This window comes from Polypterus senegalus, chromosome 9 (assembly GCF_016835505.1).
Source record: "Polypterus senegalus isolate Bchr_013 chromosome 9, ASM1683550v1, whole genome shotgun sequence".
Taxonomy (NCBI): domain Eukaryota; kingdom Metazoa; phylum Chordata; class Cladistia; order Polypteriformes; family Polypteridae; genus Polypterus; species Polypterus senegalus.
Window position 1 is genome coordinate 122,997,012 of NC_053162.1, and position 21,018 is coordinate 123,018,029.

General features: G+C 36.8%; 1 protein-coding gene across 3 annotated transcripts in view; it reads right to left on the reverse strand.

Moving 5' to 3' along the window:
* The window catches only part of kel (Kell metallo-endopeptidase (Kell blood group)), a 50,499-nt gene extending 29,755 nt beyond the window's left edge, over positions 1–20,744 (reverse strand). For 2 of the 3 annotated variants that reach the window (XM_039763711.1, XM_039763710.1), the window contains exons 1-3: positions 20,599–20,744; positions 4,339–4,486; positions 1,936–2,115 (exon numbers count right to left, since the gene is read on the reverse strand). In XM_039763711.1, coding sequence (XP_039619645.1) covers positions 1,936–2,115; positions 4,339–4,486; positions 20,599–20,643 — 373 coding nt within the window. In that variant the 5' untranslated portion in view covers positions 20,644–20,744. Of the gene's footprint in view, positions 1–1,935; positions 2,172–4,338; positions 4,487–20,598 lie in introns of those variants that run through there. The other variant, XM_039763712.1, reaches the window with a different exon arrangement.
* Positions 20,745–21,018: the final 274 nt, after the last annotated feature.

Sequence of the window (21,018 nt, forward strand, 5' to 3'; positions counted from 1 at the left end):
ATGTCTCTCTGAAGAAACTTCCATTAAAGAAGAAAACTAAGTAATTTCTACACCAGTGGGAATTTCCAGTCTGCAAAATTACAGTAATAATAGTTGTTAAATATTCCCAATCTTTGGATATTGTTCTAATTGTTTTCTGCTTCTTTTGTTTTCTATTAGCAGATTACCTTTTGTTTTTAATTCCACTGTATGAAAGCTATAAATGATCCAAAAAATATACAGTGGATACATATAGTGCATAGAATTTATGAAGATCACCAACACTCGGATAAGCAAAGAATTCAGATTGTTTTAATCTTCTACCATTCTGCACATGCAATCACAAGTAAGTTCATGTTTTTCAGCCAAGAACTTAAACACTGTCTTCAGCTTTTCAGCCCCAATGTGAAGATGTGCCCGAAACTGGTAAACAAACATAGATTTTTTTGCCCAACTGGCATCACTGTTACCTGCAGGGGCAAAGTTAACAGTCCATATGATGTCATATATTCAGATATTTGTGGACCAGAGAGCATTCTAATAAGATGTAATGCCAAAAAAAAAAAGAAAACGTCACAAATGTGAAACAGGCAAATGTTAATACCCAGAGGTTAGGTTCCCATGATCACCAAAAACTGTAATTGTTCTTTAGAGAGTGCTCAAAATACACTTTTCTGCGAAGAATTCTTAATAACAAAACATTATTTCTGATAACATGCACTTTTAATAACACAGTAACCATGAAATAACCCATAAAATATCCATCCTTCCATTATTTAACCCACTATATCCTAACTACAGGGTCACGGGGGTCTGCTGAAGTCAATCCCAGACTACACAGGGAGCAAGGCAGGAAACAAACCCCGGGCAGGGCTCCAGCATACCGCAGGGTGCACACATACCCACACACCAAGCACATACTAGGGACAATTTAGGATCACCAATGCACCTAACCTGCATGTCTTTGGACTGTGGGAGGAAATTGGAGCACCCTGAGGAAACCCACGTAGAAACGGGGAGAACATGCAAACTCCACGCAGGGAGGACCCGGGAAGCGAACCCGGGCCTCCTAACTGTGTGGCAGCAGCGCTACCACTGTGTCACCATGCCTCTCCCCATAAAATATAGTAGACAAAATTGAACTGGTAAAACTCAAAATATTCTTTCTCACTAGTCATGACTTTTTGTGCTAACATTTCAATAAGAAAAATTACAGCCAATGCTATCAGAAGATGCAGAGACTGGTCAGGTCTTGATATCACCTCTGGCACTCTGTCCTTCACAGGTGATGAATTGCATTGGAGATTGTGAAAGATGCACAGGCTTGAAAAAATCTGTTAGCGATGTCTAGTTCGTGTATCTCTTGAGATCCTTAAGGGTCTCAAAGTATGAGAGCATAGCAGAGGCAAGACATTTAACCTTGAAGCTGCGACTGATGATGGGATTGGCATCCTCGATATTTCTAGCCAGTCTCAACCTTCCTCCTTTTTGTAGATATAATGAACCATTGATTCCAGCACAAAGTTTATCTAAAACCTTTATTTTCTTACTAAGCTGTATCAAGGACTACGCTTAGGGTGCATAATTGCAACACAAAGCTTGATTTTTTTTTTTTTTAAACAAAACAACGAAAATATTCAACAAATGCACAAGGAGCTCTTTATTATACAGCAGTAGGGTGAACAGGACCTAGCCACTCCCCAAACTTGTGTGCATTTCGGCCCTCATTTTTTTTCTGTACTACGCAAATCTGTCAAGTCCGTGAATGTGTGCGGCTGGTAATATAAAAGTAAAAATTAGGTTACTCATTAAATCACATGAATGCTTGAAGTTGCAAAGGTTAAATGCACAAATGTTGAGGATCAAATGTATTTTGAATGCCTCCATGGCTATTATACAACTCTCATATCATTTTTAAATCCATCACACATCAAGACAAAAAAAAAAACAACTTACCCAAGCTTGACCTAAGTATTTCCAAGATTTGTTGCTGTCCAGGGTTCAGGTTCTTATTGTGAAGCTTCATTGTTGTTATATTTAGCTGCTGTCCACAAGAAAATCCCAAAATGTCCTCACATGGATCTTTGGTGCTATTGATGGTGGAGAAGATCCATGCTGGAAGGCTGAAACCACTGGCTGAATATTGAGAAGAGGCGAACAATTGAACTGTGATGGAGGATCAATACACTAAACTAAGGAAAAATTAGAGCAGGAATGTTTAATAGTAAAGGAAGTGAGGGGGGAGTGGAGAAAGGATGTAAAGAAACAGATATACAGGGAGGAAGGCCAGAAAAGAAGAATATCATATTTGCAGTCTGAAAATGATGGTTAGATCAGCAGATAATGAAAATGAGTTGACAAAAATGTTCTGTAACACCATTTATTTTTATAGAATTGGTTGAACATATCACATCTAGATATACTAGCACTCTTTGTTTGTTTTTTTTTTACACAATCTCCATTATTTCAGTAAAACTTATGCCAGCATGAAACAAGACCATGTGTCCCCATTTTCTACTAGTCAGAATCTTGCACTTGCAGACATTTCCTCAGTAACCTCATCATCAATCACAAAGCTTTCCCCGCACCTTTGATTACTATAACTATCACTATAAACAGGTGAAAATCTGATACAGCAAAATATGTACTGTGAAGCAAATAAGAAGAGTCCTCCTAATGTTTGAAACTGCTTCTTGTGTTTTGTCCTTTCTTAGAACCCACAATTTGTCATGCAAACTGAGTAACAGTGCTTTTATTAACATCATTCTTTTCCAATGGTTTTTTTAACTGGCTACAGCTATTTACTACAGATCCACATGCCACAGAAATTTAAAAGTCTCTTATTCACAATGCACCTATGTAGTGCTGCAGGGCAAATTAGACTGAAATATAATAAATGATGGGATCATTTTTGGGCAACACTCACATTTTCCGTATACCAGGAACAAGTGTACAGTAAGTACACAAAATTGCATGTACTATAAATGTGAAATTATCACTTTACTCATACTATTTCTCTATCCATACCTCAACTGCTAGTTAGAACATTAGAACAATCTAAACAAGAATGGGCCATTCAGCTCAACATAGCTCACCAGTCCTGTCCACTTAATCTAGTTTTTAAGATACCTAAAGTCCTACTGTCTACCATACTACTTGGCAACTTATTCCAATTGTCCATGGTTCTCTGTGTGAAGATAAACTTCCTAATGTTTGTGTAAAATTTACCCTCAACAAGTTTCTAGCTGTGTTCCCATGTTCTTGATAAACTCGAGTTACATCATAAATTATCTGTAATAGTTCTGAAGAATTGCTTTGTAGGTATACCATAAATACTGATACAATAACTTAAGGGCAGGAAAACAACTGTTATTAATTCTATTTTAAGTATTATATCAGTTTTGGATGATACAGATTTGGATACATTGACTTTTCTCTGTGACACAGGGAAAACAAAATGTTTTTTAATTTAAGTAATCAACTTTTCTCATAGTTTCAAAATGTAGTCAAAATGTATTGTCATCAAGTTAGGCATTACCAGTTAAAGATAAGTTTAGATAATAAGATTTGTTTTTGGAAAAATGTTAGTTATGGCCTAAGCGGTAATGTTCTTGTTCTTTTCAAGTCATCCTTGAGGACATTATTGACATTAAGAAATGTTTCCTAAAAACGTTGAGACTCTCAATCTTTCTATACTTCAATTGCTTTTTTTAAAGCTTCAATATCCAGCTTGCTTATTAAGTAATTTTCATAAACAAGAAGTACTCTTTTTTAAGGGGAAATGTATTTTGGGTTTTAGTGAAAATTATCTGTTTTGTCCTTACAAACTAATAAAAAATGGGTAACAGACCTTTGTTTCTCCACATTTCTTTAACACTTACTGTCAGGGTACTGTACTCTACTTTAGAGAAAGGTGTCAGAAAAATAAAGTCCTCAAACTTTCCAAAGCTGGAGTACTTTCAGAAGCTACACAAAGACCACTGGAATTGATGAAGAAATGCAAATTCAGAATGAAGAAACAGTAAAAAAAAAGTTTTAAAGAAGGGAAGCATCTGGGAATCTTTCTTATGTAATACTGGTGAATTTTCATTTTAATTTGTAAATTATTTTACAGAATGTTCTATTTCCAAATGCTGTAATTCATGTTACGCCTTCTTTATTCTGACCCTTAAGCAGCGTTAAAGGCTAATTTGGTAAATTATCATTCCCGCTGTAATGAAAACTCATTTATCAGTAGATACACTAGCTTTCAAATTTTTCAGTATTTTACTTGCCTTCACCTACTTTAATCACAACTTTTAAATTCTGCTGAAGAGCTTTTATGAAATATTGACTTCTTAAAACCAGAACATGACCCACCTGTGCTATGTCGGTTCATTTTCAACAATGTGATGGTTAAGGAGCCCATAACTGCAATGCATGTGAAGGTTGCTAAAATTACCACAAACCTCTTCCTAGATACGTGCCAGCTTCTTGGTCTTGATGGGGCTTTTTCTTGAAGGCAGAGCTGCAGGAGTGAAAAGGAACATTTAAAGCCTCTAATAGTAAAGAAATGAGCTTAGACGTGACTACTGTTTGACTAATTTTTAAATAAACTGAAAAATGTCTTGAGCAATATTCTAAAGAATTCAGACATGACACAAGCCTGACTTATTTTCCAGTTGATCAATGACAAGGTGAGCTGCGATTATGGTTGTTTTAAAAAGTGTGACATGAACATTTGTTAGGCTCTTCACACTGTTACCTTTTATGGCACCTATGAAGAGAAAGCTGAATCTCCTGGCTAGCCTCAGACCATCATATTATTTTACTCCAGGTATAGACATTACCACTTGCTGTTTCATGTTGTAGAAGGCTTGCAAAAAGGGTGGGTGGCCAATTTGTTTAGATCATGCAGAAATTGACTTCGCTTATTCTAAAAGTGCATGGACCCTCAAATCCTTTATTTTCAACAACATTGTCAACAGCAGTTTCTATTTTCTTGATTGTCAGTTGGTCACATCTTACTTTGGTTTACATTTTCTTATATTGCTAAATTTTGCTTCTGCTTACTAAACTGGTGTTACTTAAATTCTCCCACTGAGGAACTAAACACGAAGTATATAGGTTTTTATTAACTTAATACATAGTATACAGTATATGTATATTTTACATTTGCACAGCACAGTGGCAAAGAGAATTAAACTGCTGTTGCTCAACTCCAAGTCTAATTTTGTAAATAAGCACTCCAGCTTTTGACCAGCTTGTAAAGGCTTACGAAATTGGGTTGATGGACGTTTGATTTGTATTCTTTTAAGTTTTTGTAAAGATTCTTGGCACATCTTCTGAAAACAGCTCTTCTAAATAAAAAATACATAATCTTACACCAAAGAACTCAGCCAATGACAAAACCAACAAATATCTGATAGATATTATGAAAACATCTCTGATGTTTAAAGGTCATATTGCAGAAGAGCCCTGGATGAAACCTGACCATGACGTTATTCACTTACAACCAAAATGAAAGCAGAACTTGAAACAAGAAACACTTCATGCAGAAAAAACAACCACCATAGTGATAACATATAAGAGCTACAGAAGGGCATTCCTACACTAACTGTGGTGTGTCAACATCCTCACATACACTTTTACTGTGAGTAAGTATATTAATTTCTCTTAGTTATTGATCACTAAGGAAAAAAATTCCAAAGTGTACTCAAATAGTAAACTGTGGAATCATGAAAGATATTAAAGCATGGGTTTTGAAAAAAACAACACTGGGAATAAACCAGTCCATTAAACAAAAGAAAATGTCCAGGGAAAAATTAAGAATTGTCTGGAAGGTCTAAATGCTCTCACCATTGAGCGTCAGAAAAACTTTCCAACAGGCAAGGATCATATTCTCCTTGTTAATAAACCAAATTGCCTTTTTAACAAGATTTGATACACAAGATTTCAATATCTAAAATGAATATGTAAATGTGATTCTTTGTAAAAATCTCAGAAATGATATTGGGATGGTGTGACGAAATCTCTGGAGGTCAAAACAAATAGGGCTGTAGGACCAAATGACATTATCAGGAAGGCTCCTGGAGTCCAGTTCCAGACAGCTCTCTCACATATTTCATTTACTTTTTATCTGGTTTCTGAGCTGTGGTATTGTGACTGAGCTCTGGAAACAATCACTCATAACCTCAGTTCCCACACTTCCTAAGCCAAGCCATCTAAGTGACTATAGACCAGTAGCCTCCTCTTCAATGCCATTGAAATGCTTTGAACATTTGATGAAATACATCTTATTGACACAGACTTGGCCCTTTCAAGCTAGCCACAAGTTTGTTTACTGTACAAACAGAAGCGCAGAGTATGTTGCATAATAGCTACTCTTTTCTTGAAAAACCCAGTTCCTGTGTCAGAGCGTCATTTGTGGATTTGTCTTCAGCTTTCAATGCTGTCCAAGATTGCATACTAATTGATAAATTGACCAATATGAACATTAATGCATATTTTACATATATTAGTTTAGGACTTGCTTCTATATTGTTCACAGATGGTTAGGGTACTTTCTTAAAGAGAATTTCATCAGAAACAGGGTCTCCTCGAGGTTGTGTACTGTCCCCTTCACTATTTACACTATATACTAGTGACTGTAGTTCTGGTATCAAGTAAGCTGATAAACACTATGGTGACAGAATGAAAATCGGAGGATGATGAAATCCATTACTTCAATCAAGTGTATTGTTTACCAAGTTTGCACAATAATAACCTTGTTGTACTAAATGCCAAAAGAACTAAAGAAATGATTTTGGAAAAAGGACTTTAAGATGAAGAAATCTGCATGCTCATCACTCATTGTTCTGTGAAGTAAAAATAGAGACTGAAATAAATATCTAGAACCTTGCATTATAATAATCTACATCTAAATTTGAATATGCATGCAAAAACATACAGTACATTCTGAATGTAATCAGCTTATTTCCCCTCCTATTAGCTCAAACGCTTCAAAGTGGACAGGTGCCTCTTGCTGTTTATTACCGCATGATCCAGTCTGTGATCACTTTCCACTCCCCTTCCTTGTTTACTGGATGAACAAATCAAAATTTACCTAAGTTCTAATAAGTTGCTGATATAGAGATTGATGACTTAATAATGATATGCCAATGGGTAATGATGAAGAAACTAAGACTCATCTCAGCTGATGACAGCCACCCATCATATGCATTTTCAGGGATTTCTTTCTTCTTAGTGCCATATGGTGTCTTACCCAACAAATGGTAAAGGTAGAAACGTTTTGGGGATGAACAATTTTTTCATAAGTGTGCTGAATGTGTTTGGGTGAAAATGTATTGGAAAATTGCTAGAAGTAGTCATCAAAATATTGTTTTTAAAATTATGTAATTGTTTCTGAATTATTGTAAAATTTTAAACCTGCTGTTTGTAGTACTAGAGTGTTGTACCATTATGAATGTAGTGAGAAGTCAAGCAAAATGACACTTTTATTGGCTAACTAAAAAGATTACAATATGTAAGCTTTCGAGGCAACTCAAGCCTTTTCTTCAGGCAAGATGTAATCACTGTTTGTAATTGTTTTATTATTTTATTTTTAAAAGCAACTCTGAAGGCAAATGGCATGTTTTCTCATGGAAACATGACTAAATAAAAACCTTAAGCTTTAAATCCAGATAATGAAACACTGCAAAATTAAAAATTAAAGTGTAAATATGATGTGCATGCTTCTCAATACATTATGCCATTTGACATCCTTATCCATCCATCCATCCATCCATTATCCAACCCACTATATCCTAACACAGGGTCACGGGGGTTTGTTGGAGCCAGTCCCAGCCAGCACAGGGTGCAAGGCAGGAACAAATCCCTGGGCAAGGCGACATCCTTATTCTGAGGCTTTTACTTCTCTTATTAAACAAGTTTGACAATCCATTGGGATTACAGCACTTGTTATGCATATTTGTCAGTACATAGTGCCCTCGTGAGGTTATTTGTGAAATTGCATCAATAAATGTAAAATGTGCATGACCTGTTTATCTTTCTTTTGGAATTGATAGTGTAAATGTGGCAATTATTGTTTAATTCCATAAGACATTTAATAAGGGACCAAAAAAAGAGCAAAAAGAAAACTACAACCATTTATGACAGAGGGCATTGTGATGTGAAAAAGAGAACAATGGAATTCATTATAAACTGCTACTGTAGCACTACACAAGATACACAATAACAATAAGTAACACAGATAAACAAAAGTAAGAATTCATTCATTTATGTTCAAATCTCTTTTTCATTTTCAAAGTAGTGGGGAGCTGAAGCCCAAACTAGATTAACATATCAGATTAACAATTTCAAATTGTGTGTGAGTTTTTATTATATTGACTCAGGGTTGATTCATTGTCTATCAGCTGTTATTGCCTGAAAAGAGTCCATCTTCCAGAAATCCTGTACTTTAAAGTACAAGATCACAGAATGGATGGGCCTTAGTTTGAATAATAGTTCTGTTGCTTTTCCATTTTAAATGACTGTATTATTTAACATGTGACAATGATACAGTTTGAAAGATGATGTACTTTAAAAAGTAACATATATTCTAGGAGAGGTTACATTTTCATGTAATGGACCAATATTCTTTAACATACAAACACTATCTAATATAATTAAAGCAGACAATATTAATCTTAACAAATTTTAATGTGGAAGTCAAAATTTAACGTCTCAGGAAATCTAAATACACCTGTTTATTCTGCAAATCTGTATTTATTATTAGAGGGAAACAGGGAGTAGACTATTCAAGGAGAAAAGTCTAAAAAAACACTGACACCCATGGGTGAAAGGCCACTACATTAAAGAAAGCATCCACTTAAACCCACCAAACCAATTCAGACTTAACCCCAGCTTTTTAGCTTGCAGCAGTGACGTGCGGTGAGGTTCATGGCTGGTGAAGCACTGACTCCTTTAGAGTGACATTTTTAAATATATGGATCCAAAAGAGTACCTTATTCAATAATGAATTGGCAGCATGCACATTGACTACTGGTTATGTTTCATATCTCAACAGCGTTCTTTACACACACATAGGTAAGGTGCATATTTGGCTAAGAAAGAACGTTACATTCATAGCGGCGAGACAGAGCGGAGAGAGCGCATTTGCTCTGCACCCTCCATGTGTTCAAAACTTGTCGTTGTAATTCCAAAATTCTTTCTCATTCAGTACAAATGAAAGTACAGAGTGGTGTACAAAAAAATGGATTTCAATATTGACCTTAATTGAAATATTTAGATGATTTTAAAAGTTTTTAATTTGAATGCTTTACTCAATTTGAATACAGACTGTTCAACAAAAGGATACTAAGAAAAACAATATTTAAGGTCAAAATTTAGTTTTTAAATATTGGATTTTTTTTCTTAGTCTGATCCCATTTTTTATAAAATTGAAAACATTTATGGTCTTACCTTTATTTGTAAAAGAAGTCCATGTGCCTGTCCTTCTCCACGAAAATCACCGCCACTTTCTTGTAAAAGTCCTTCTTATTTTCCTTTAGTTTTAAAAATGTTAATCTCCCGTTTTGGCAGTCATTGCTAACGTATTGGCTCTGATGCGTAGAAGAACAGCAGCAACAAGCAACTTTTTGGCTCACATCCACCCCCTTCAGTGCAGTATGGTACTGTCTGCCTCACCTTGTGCCTTTTCACTGCAGTTTTAAGTCTGATCAGCAAGACTAAATATGTCACACACATTGATTAAAGATATTAGCCAGCGTGCGGAAAGTCAGGGTGTTTAATAAACGCGTCTGTAAACCTTATATTGGCGACATACATAGAGACAGCAACAGGCACGCGCCAATTGCATGCATCAACCCCGTGTGTGAGGGAGAGCGCAGTCCGAGGTGAGGTGGGGCTTGTCGCTGCCGCATCTTATGTTCCTTCCCGGTATTTGAACAGTTAATGAGCCAATTCAGAGATTTTGACTATAAAAATGATCAAAATTATTGGAATCACACAGAAAGCAAATTTATAGCACAGACCAGTGGGCAAATTTATTTCATGTTATTGTTATTAGTTTTTTTTTTAATTTTCATGATGACAGCTGAGGCTCTGCCTCACTTACCTCCCCTGAACGCATGCCTCTGGCTTGCAGTAATACTTCATATTCTGCATGTAGCAAAGGCCATATATTAATAATCCTATGATGTATATTCAACCAAATGTTACACCCAGTTTTGTACAAAAAGCAGCCAGAACAATCCTTAGTTACCATATATTCTGCCCCACACCCTAAGCAAATAATGTAGTATAGCAGAATGTAACTGTAAAAGGCTTCCTGTGCTCAAGCAGAAATCTTTTATTTGCATCAGATGAAAACATTGTGTGGATGACCCCAACAGATACAAATAGACTGATTTGGCACTGCCATGTGAAAAATGTAAAAAGAGAAAAAAGGCACCCCACTACCTTCTAGCAACATTAAATGTCAGTCTCTTTCAAAGTGAGATGTTGTTCATTGTTTTACATTCAGGTGGAATGGAAGTGGCTAATTACAGGAATACAGATTTACTTGAAACTTTTTTATTTTTATAGATGAATAACATTCGATTGACTAACAAGAACAATGACTTGGACAACAAGGCAAGATATTAGTCACGAATGATGTGACCTTCAGCATTTTGTACATGCTGTTAGCACATTCGGTGTCTCATATGAATAAAGTTAGAACGCATAACATTTTCAAAACTGCTCAATGCAATTCATGGTTATGGGGGCCAGAGATTTTCCCACCAGAATCATGTTCATGACCTGATGAAATATCAGGCAGATTGCCAATTCATCACTGGCCCCACTCTCATACACTATCACACATTCACTAGGACAATTTTGAAACAATTTGTCCTAATTGCAATTGCTGTAAAATTTCCACTTTTGCAGTTTGGGAAATTTCGAAAGTACAGTTCTGTATATTTCTTATGAGAGTCGTATCCTTTTCTTATCAAATTCAAAATCATGATACATTTATTGTCACTGCTACTGGTACTTTTATTTCATGATATGAATTTAAAATTAATACAACATTCCTAAATCCTTGTCACGGCATTCAGAGTAATGGGGGGCTGTGAATCTGTTTTTTGTTTTTTTTTATAATTGCAGGACAATATAAAAAAACAAATACATAAAAGCATAAACCTAGTGTTGGGAATCCCAGTTTTAAAAAAGTAACCACAGGCTAACATTTATGCAATATGCATGAGCCAGCATGATGTACAATTGAACAACTGGATTCAAAAAGTATTCAGACTCCTTCATTTTCTGCACACTTCATGGTGGTTTTATTAGACTGCAGCCAAATCCACCTGAAGTTAAGCATGTTTCGATCAGGCCAGTACTTGTTTGGAAGACCAGCTAGGTAAACCTTGGGTTGTTGCTGGAAGGCTTATTGGTAAAGCCATCAGTGGCTCTTACCCTGTGGTCTATGTGTGGATCACAATGCCCCAATGCAGTGATGGGAACACTGTGCTGTAAATATGGTGCCATCCTTCACATGAGACATAAAACTGAGGTCCTGACTCTCTGTGGTCATAAAATAGGAGGGTGCTTCCCAATATCCTGGATAAATTGCCCAACATGGACTGGTCATTTTGGTCCCCTAATTTTCCCCTGTTCCTAATTGGCTAACTACTCCTCTCACTCCTTTACCACCGAATGGCTAATATGTGGTGAGAATACTGGAACATAAATGGTTGCTCATCCAGATGGATGCTACCCATTGGTGGTGCTCAAAGTAGTTCCCCACTACGCTACATAAATGCAATCATTTGCCGATTATTATTTGTTGTAGATTTCATTGTAAATTGATATATTTGCCATTTTTCAAGGGTCTTGTTCAGGGAGGTGACCAAGAACCAAATGTTCACTCTAACAGAGCTTCAGAAGTCCTCTGCTTAGATGAAAGAATCTATAAGAAGGATGATCATTTCTGTAGAACTTCATCAGTTGAATTGATGGAAGCCCTCAAGTGAAAGGAAGTTGACAGCCCTCCTGCAGTTTGCCAAATTAAATTAAAGGACTCTGAAAACAGGAGGATAAAGATTCTCTAGTCTAATGAAACAAAAATTGGGCAAATCTCCAATGACTACATCTGGCAAAAACCAGGAACTGCTCATCACTTGCCTAATATCATACATATGGCGAAACATGGTGCTAGCAATGTGCTCTGGTGGGTGCATCTCTGTGAGAGGGACAGAGAGACTGGTGAATCCAATGAAATACAGAGAGGTCCTTAAAGAAAATTACAATGACAAAAAGCATTCAGCCAAGACAGTGCAGGAATAGCCTAGCCAAACACCAGACTTAAACCCCATGGAACATCTGTGGAGAGCCTGAAGATGGCTGTTTAAAGACACTTCCTTTTCAACCTATGGAGCTTGGGAGGATCTACCAGGAAAATTGCAATAAACTGCCCAAATCCATCAGAGCAATGTCAGCAGAGACTTACCCAAGAGCACTTAAAGCTGTAATTTCAGCCAATGAGGCTTCTACAAAGTACTGAATTAATGGTCTGAATACTTACATGAACAAGAGACTTCAGTTTATAATTTTAATACATTTGAAATCCTTTCTGAAAACATTTTTTCACTTTGTCATTATGGGAATTTGAGCATAGGCCGATGGCCATAAAATTAAATCTACAACACAATAATGTAAAGCCAAGGGGTCTAAATATTCTCTGAATCTACTGTATATACAGTATATCTGAATCATAACTAGGATTTATTTTGGACAGTTTTAGAAACAGTAGGGCACAGTAGTGGCTCTGAGGTTAGGGATTTGCACTTGCAATCAGAAGGCTGCCAGTTCAAATCCCGTAAATGCCAAAAGTGACTCTACTTCATTGGGCCCTTGAGCAAGGCCCTTAACCTGCAATTGCTCCGTCCTGGGTATGACATTAATCTGAACGCAGCCCTGCATGTAGGCCCTCTAACCTGCAGGGAAAACCTGGGGGTTGGTGATAGAATTGGCACTCCAGCCACCAAAAAAAAATTTCGTACTGTTCCACTTAATCTGAACTAGTGTGGTGCCGAGGTGACCACCCATTGCATGCTGTACTCAGGTCTTAATCTGGGATCATGAGATGGTTTGTCATGTGGTGGGTTTGGCAATGTGCTGTATCAGTTTCTCTTTAGAAACAGAACTGTTACAATTTCAAAGTGGCAACTCCTTGCAAAAGAGTATCAGAATTCAGACCTTTGCATATTTCTAGAAACACAAAAGTTTGGGACTCACAGACCTGACTCCAAGCTAGCTTGTGTAAATGACCAGAAAATGACCAGGGGCCACTTCCAGGTTTCCTCCCCCAGTCATTTCAATGATCAGAAATGGCCATTCTTCTAGAACTACCATTACCTTTACAAATGCTTGGGTGTTTACAGTAATGACAGGTTTGTCTGGTCTGGTAACACAGAGGAACTATGTAAGTAAGGAGACTGCATTACCTTAATATTTGCTTGGACATCCTTTACATCTTTGGCAACTCTGTGATGGCCAGTGTGATATCTGCATTATAGTGTTCTGAACAAGAAACATCAATTCAAGAGTGGCCTCCAAATCAACAAGATAAATTAAAAGGACAGCTGGAAGTATTAAAGAAGAACATTAAAAAAAATATCGAGTACCATTATTAAAAAGCTGCTCATCCTCTCTGACACTAACAACTGAGGACTTTCAGCGAACGTCTTTCTCAAGAAACGCTATTAATATCTGCGACCATAACATTTGTGTTTATTTATCTATTTATGTACTGTATGTACTGTGTTTATTTAAAGAGTTTCTTTTAATAAACACATTTCTTTCTTTCTTTCTTTCTTTCTTTCTTTCTTTCTTTCTTTCTTTCTTTCCATCTATCTATCTATCTATCTATCTATCTATCTATCTATCTATCTATCTATCTATGTGGACAGAAACGGATCGTCCAATGAAGAAATTGAACGCGCAAATTAATACCTGGAGAGAGGAGAATGTCCAGCAAGTGTTGGAAACGACAGTGTCAGTGGATTGCGCAGTTTACCAGTGTTGTTAATGCTAAACTAGCACTCTCATTCAGGATGAACTCTCAAGAAAGTAAATACACTTCTCTGTGCATATTTTAAAATCAGATGCCCATTCCTTATCGATCATATGTTAAATCCCTGGAATTTGTGTACTTTGTGCCCTGGTTGTGCATTTAGATATCGGAGAAGTGTGGGTGGTTGGGTTTTTGGGGGCTGTCTAACAAACTTGTTTCCTCACGGCCGGTTGAAAAGCCTTAAACCAGAATTCCAATTTTCTTTATCTGTCTTCATTTTTTTTCACCTGTTAAAGACATGTAAGTGGGGTGTCCCAAAAGTTCTGATTAATTAAAGCTTTTTTTTTTTTTTAACAGAGTGTGGGTGAGTGGCTGTTTCATTTTTTGTCTTTATCTGTTTCTTTTATTTCTAAACTTGATACCACTGTGTGAATGCTTGTCTTTAGTCCCTCTAGAAGTCTATTCAGGGACCTGATGCGAGCGTACAAGATGAGTGCAATGAGTAAAAAATATTGCAGCAGTGAAATTCTAAGTTATGCAGTAGTGCATACATCCTGTGCCATAATCGCACATTTTCATTTTATTTCTGATTATAAATTTGGTTTTCGTTTTTTATTTTAACAAAAAAGCAGAATTTATTTATATAGTTCATTTTCATCCATAAGTGTATCTCAAAGTGGTTTAAAAGTAAGAAAAGAAAATTGTACATAAAGACATGGGGAAATGCCCAGTTTTTAAATCTCTAATGGTTAAAGTGACAAAAGTCAATGTCAGTATGGTCAAATATCTGGAGAGGACAATAAAAACTCCAACTGGCGAGGATGCGGTAGAAAATAAACCTCAAGGGGGTTCCATTTTGTATTCTAATATGTTTTCAGATTTAACATCATGAGTCTTATTTTAACACATGTGTGAAATATATGAAAATAAATATCACTTTTTCCCTTAAACAAGCAGAGGATGGATTAGTATGAGTCTTTATTTAAGCTACATTTTTTTAATGTTCTAGGAACAACCTGATGAATTTCAAGGCTTGCTTAGTTTCTGTTCTGTGAGTGACACTTGTGCAGAATTTCAGGCTATAGTGACACAGTAGTATTAACCAGTTGTGTACTTAGTGCTTTTTTATTGAAGTTGTGGTTTTTAAAAACTCATATTTGTTGTTTGAACATGTTAGAAATGCACTGGTGTGCTAACAAAATGGAAGCACTTATTTCAGTGCGAACCAATGAGTGTGATTGGTGCGACTTGGAAATTCCAAGCAGTGAAGTAAACAGTATATAATCTGTGATGAACAGGCATTGTTTGCACCATAAAATTAGCTGAGAAACGAAAAAATAGAAGTTTGGAAAAAAATATATATAGCACCACAACAACTTCCTACGTATAACATGAAAACTGCAGGGGGTATTCTGCACTTCTAACAACTGACCCAGACACTAGTTTTAGTCCAAGAATTTTAAGTTTGCCACAGAAACTTTTCAACTGGTCAAAACCAATTCCAGAAACCACTGTGCACAGAATAATCACTTAACCAGAAATTTACAGTTTCTCCTTCTGTCCTTCCTCCCTAATTCCCTTCCACTCCTCCTCTACAGGTAAATGTTGTTCTTCTAGACTCCCAAGTCCAACTCTCTTGGCAGAGGCGGATTGGCTTTCTTTACAAGGCAGACCTGAGAGCATTTTTAATACAAAAGAGTTGCATCCAGGAAGTACTTCTGGGTTAGATGGAACATCTTTATGAAAGGTGAGCCACCCTCTTGCAGCATGCTCCATCAGAACCCAAGGACCCCAATAGGGGTGTCCATTGGAACTACTTCCATGCAGCCCTGGGGAGAACTCTACCAGATTCTGCCATACAGTTTACTAGGGTGCAGACACAGCATCAAAAGGCAGTTTCCCACTGCCCATCCATTATACTGACCTAACCTACAGCCTTGTAAGGATCACCATCCATTCTGATTGTACAATAGGTTCAATAGGGTTTTATGGAGGAGGAATCAAAAGTAGAGTATTTAAGACTGTTAAATATTTTAATGCTGTGTAATAAAGTGCAAATGCTTTTAACATAATAGTGTTGTGCTGGTAATAGGAATTAGATTTTTAGGGTGGTGGGGAGTGGTGTTTTGGTGACACAGTAGACATCTTATTGCTGGTTATTTTACTAGGTAAAGCAGTCAGTGCCAATTGGTTGTTTCTTTATAGTTCATGAGTTAGTACAGCGTAGATAAATGCACTTCAGCATCCACCATTTTCACCTTGTCTGCAATTTCAGTAATATCACAGCAGCTAAAAACCATTTAAAAGTTTTAGGATTTCATTCACTGCAGAACACAAATAAGATGCACAACCCAAAGCTTCATCGATTACATAACCCTCAACAGAGTAACAATATGGTTGTTAACAGGTTAACCCAATGGGAGCAAATTCTGTGCATATGCATGCAATATAAATGAGAACAGTTATTTCTAATTCATGTTACAATAATACGTGTACATTTGTTTTATTTTTCACCTGAGGAGAATTTGACTACTATCATGTCATAATAACTTCAAGAAGTGGATGGTGCGGTGGTAGATAAGGTCTTACTGTACATCTTACTGTATTACATTTAGCAGGTGCTGAGTTGAAATCCATAGTCAGTCTTTGACTGCATGGAGTTTGCATGTTCTTCACATATTCATGTCAACTTTTTCAAATTACAGCAATCTGGTTTCATCCTTCCTAAAGGTGTGCAGATTTGATTGACTTCTTCTTCTTCTTCTTCTTTCGGCTGCTCCTGTTAGGGGTCACCACAGTAGATCATCATCTTCTTCTATATCATTCTGTCCTCTGTATCTTGTTCTGTTACACCATTCACCTGCATGTCCTCTCTCACCACTTCCATAAACCTTCACTTAGGCCTTCCTCTTTTTCTCTTCCCTAGCAGCTCTATCCTTAGCATCCTTTTCCCAATATACTCTGCATCTCTCCATGTCCAAACCAACGCAATCTTGCCTTTCTGACTTTGTCTCCCAATCGTCCAACTTGAGCTGATCCTCTAATGTACTCATTTCTAATCCTATCAATCCTTGTCACACCCAATGTAAACCTTAGCATCTTTAACTCTGCTACCTCCAGCTCTGTCTCCTGTTTTCTGATCAGTGCCACCATCTCCAACCCATATAACATAGCTGGGCTCACTACCATCCTGTAGACCTTCCCTTTCACTCTTGCTAATATCCATCGGTCACAAATCACTCCTGACACTCTTCTCCACCCATTCCACCCTGCCTGCACTCTCTTTTTCACCTCTCTTCTACAATCCCCATTACTCTGTTCTGTTGATCCCAAGTATTTAAACTCATCCACCTTCACCATCTCTACTCCTTGCATCCTCACCATTCCACTGACCTCACTGACCTCCCTCTCATTTACATACATGTATTCTGTATTGTTCCTACTGACCTTCATTCATCTCTTCTCTAGAGCATATCCCCACCTCTCCAGGGTCTCCTCAACCTGCTCCTTGCTATCACTACAGATCACAATGTCATCAGCAAACATCATAGTCCATGGGGACTCCTGTCTAATCTCATCTGTCAACCTGTCCATCACCATTGCAAATAAGAAAGGGCTCAGAGCCGATCCCTGATGTAATCCCAACTCCACCTTGAATGCATCCGTCACTCCAACCGCAGACCTCACCAAGGTCCCACTTCCCTCATACATATCCTGTACAACTGTTACATACTTCTCTGCTACTCCCGACTTCCTCATGCAATACCACAACTCCTCTCGAGGCACCCTGTCATATGCTTTCTCCAGGTCCACAAAGACGCAATGGAACTCCTTCTGGCCTTCTCTATACTTCTCCATCAACACCCTCAGAGAAAACATTGCATCTGATTTGATTGACTGGGAACTCTAAATTTGCCCAGAAGTAGTGGTTGTGGTTATATGCATGAGTGCTCCCAAAACATCCAAGGACAGAAATAGAAATTAACCTATTTATTCACAAAAAAAGGCATTAAGAAATCCATCCATGTGTGACTTTCTTAACTCACTAAATGCAGTTTTATGGCAGATTAAAGAATACAAAAGTAGCCTCAAACATATACAGGAGGCAGTCTTGTACGAGTCATTAAATCATCACGGGGTAAATTTACAAAAATGCTTTCATTCAATCACACAGACCCGTCATAGAGTTGCCAGTTAAACTAAGAGTACAATCAAATTGCCAATGTATTAAATCACAGGAATATTTCTCAGGATCACATATTTTAAAGCAGAAATAAAATCTGAGTGATTTAACATTTGTTAAAAGAAGCCCAAAACGATTGTGAAAAAAAGAAGTTAATTAGTTTTCATTTTTGAGCACTAGTCATTTCTACTTCTCTTAGAAACAAATCCTGGTGCTTCCATCAGTCAGCCATAAGCTTGTTACGGTGTCAGATCAAAGTTTAGGGATTTGCGTGATAGGTTGTGTTCTAGTTACAGAGATATTACAGTCTGCATCCTTACTGAGAAAGCTTTTGTTAGTGTACTGGTGTGAAAAACGTAGCCGACAGTTGACAGCCAGACCTAAGATGAGGAATATCAGTGAGAATTCCCCATGGACATAGAGCAATGGACAAACTCTTTGTTCCTATACTGATATCTGAAGGAATATTGAAGGTTGTTTCTACATTAGTCACATGTCTTGTTGTGTCAGTAAATCATTAAAACCTTGTTCCATGTGTTTCAAGCATATAGGTTAATCCTATGTCTTCTGGTTGGTCCATGTATTTGCAGAGCAACTTTTTTGTATGTAAAATCTGTTTAAAGTTAGTGGTCTCAGCCTCTGGATAATGGCCCAAATAATAATATTTCAAGTATATGTGGCAAGATTGATATTGTGCAGGTGTTGCTAGGCTCATACTCAATGTGAAGGTGAAGATATCATATAAATAAATTGGAAAAACTAAGATTAAATAGATTAAGAGAAGCAAGATGAAGTAGTTTAGGGCAGGGGTAAGCAATGTTGCTACTGGAGAGCCACAGTAGCTGCAGGTTTTTATCCCAACCCAGTTTCTTAAAGAGGAGTGAATTATTGCTGATGAAATAATTATTACTCAAGAAACATTTTGATACTTCATTTAAGTTGCCTCATTTGTTAAAGTTCCCCACCCTTAATTGCTTATAACAGTTTTAAACAGCTCATTCATTTTAATTGCTCCAAACAGCAGTTCTTTCTGAATTGTCTTTATTTATTCATTGTGAACTATCAAATATTTGGAAGGAAACAGAAACAAAAAAGTGAGAGACCGAAAATTACTCCTCTGTTTTAGGATGATATCCTTAGAAAGAATAAAATCTACAGTATAAGAATGGCTTTACATTGTAGAGTTGTAAAAGCTGTAAAATTAAATACGATCTGATATTAAAAAGGATTAGTTTCAAATTAGGCAACTAGGTTGATACAAAAACGTGAAGCCATTACATCCCTTCAGGACTGATGTTGTGCAACCCTGTATTAGGGCATAAGGTGAGGATCAAGGGGTGTGATTCCCTGGTGTCTCACGTAGGAGATGATCATTGTTAAAAGTGTTTGCTTTTGCTAATTAGTCATATCCCATCTTATATCTTCATGATGTTAATCTATTTGTTGTTAATGTCCAACTTTGTAACTTTTAAAAATAAAAGTATTTACAAATTTACATTAATGTTAATTTACATAGATATCTGTGTTTGCATATGCTTTGTGGTTTCTGCTACCATTTAATTTTTATATGTACATGCATAAACTCTGAACCTGTGGTCTGAAAAGAGAACAATATAAAAATGACTGAGTCAGAGTGGAGTTTGCATATTTTACTTATCTTTCCCATGTCTTCTGTTTACTGCTCTCCTGCCACCCCCTAAAAAATATCCAGTCGATTTTAATTAGCTTGGAGTGGGCATATGTGCCCTGGAATAGACTGGCATCCTGTCCTGGGTTGGTTGTGAACTTCATATAATGCTGCTGCTGGAGTTGGTTCCACCTCACTGCAAAACTACAGTATGGTGGAAAAAATGGTTCATGAAAATGGATTGGTGGATATATTACTTCATGGGGTAAAGGTTTTCTTGCAGCCTGTATTCAATGACGAATTTGTTCAGTGTCCTTCTGAAGTTTTCTTTCTGTCAAAGATCAATCTTGCTGTTCTGAAGTGCATTCGTGTGCGTTATGGATGAGTGCATGAGTGTGAATTTCAATGGTCTGACGTGCAATCCAATCCTTGAACCTGATGCTGCCAGGATAGAGTTCAGTTGCTATAGTGACCATATAATGGGGAAAAAAATTCAGAATATGAATGAAAAATAAAGGCATAAATCTTGATGGCAATATTGTATTTTGTAAAATGTTTTTTTTTTTTCTTTTTTTTGAATACTTAAAAAAAACAAGGAAAAATAGCAATGTACTGCTTTTAAAATTTAATTCTGCTGTCCCATTATTAGTCATATTTTTGCTTTTTCTTATTGAAACATTTTATGTTACAACCAGGTTCAAAAATGCAAATAAAATACTGGTTCAGCACCAGAGTTGTGTTATTAAAGTGGTACAGGACTACTCTTACCTCCTCTGCTGTGCCATTGTCCACAAGCTTTAGTTCTGCCGCCATCCTACACAATGTCAGCAAATTTCACGTATAATCCCCAAAAGAGAGCTTTCTTTCTTTCTTTCTTTCTTTTTCTTTCTTTCTTTCTTTCTTTCTTTCTTTCTTTCTTTCTTTCTTTCTTCCTTCCTTCCTTCCTTCCTTCCTTAAGGCCACCAACTTGTTCTGTTTCAGTTTCTTTCTGTGCAGTATGCTAGTCTATCACAACCTTGTCCTTATCACAGACCACTTGTGACCTAGCCCACTATGACGTAGTTAACTTCCATTCTCTGATGATATATGATGCTGTTTGTTTATAATGGAACTTCCCCTGCTTCCTGTGTTAACTGATACACAAGAACTATTTTTTCACTTTAAATTTGGATTAATTATTATTTGACT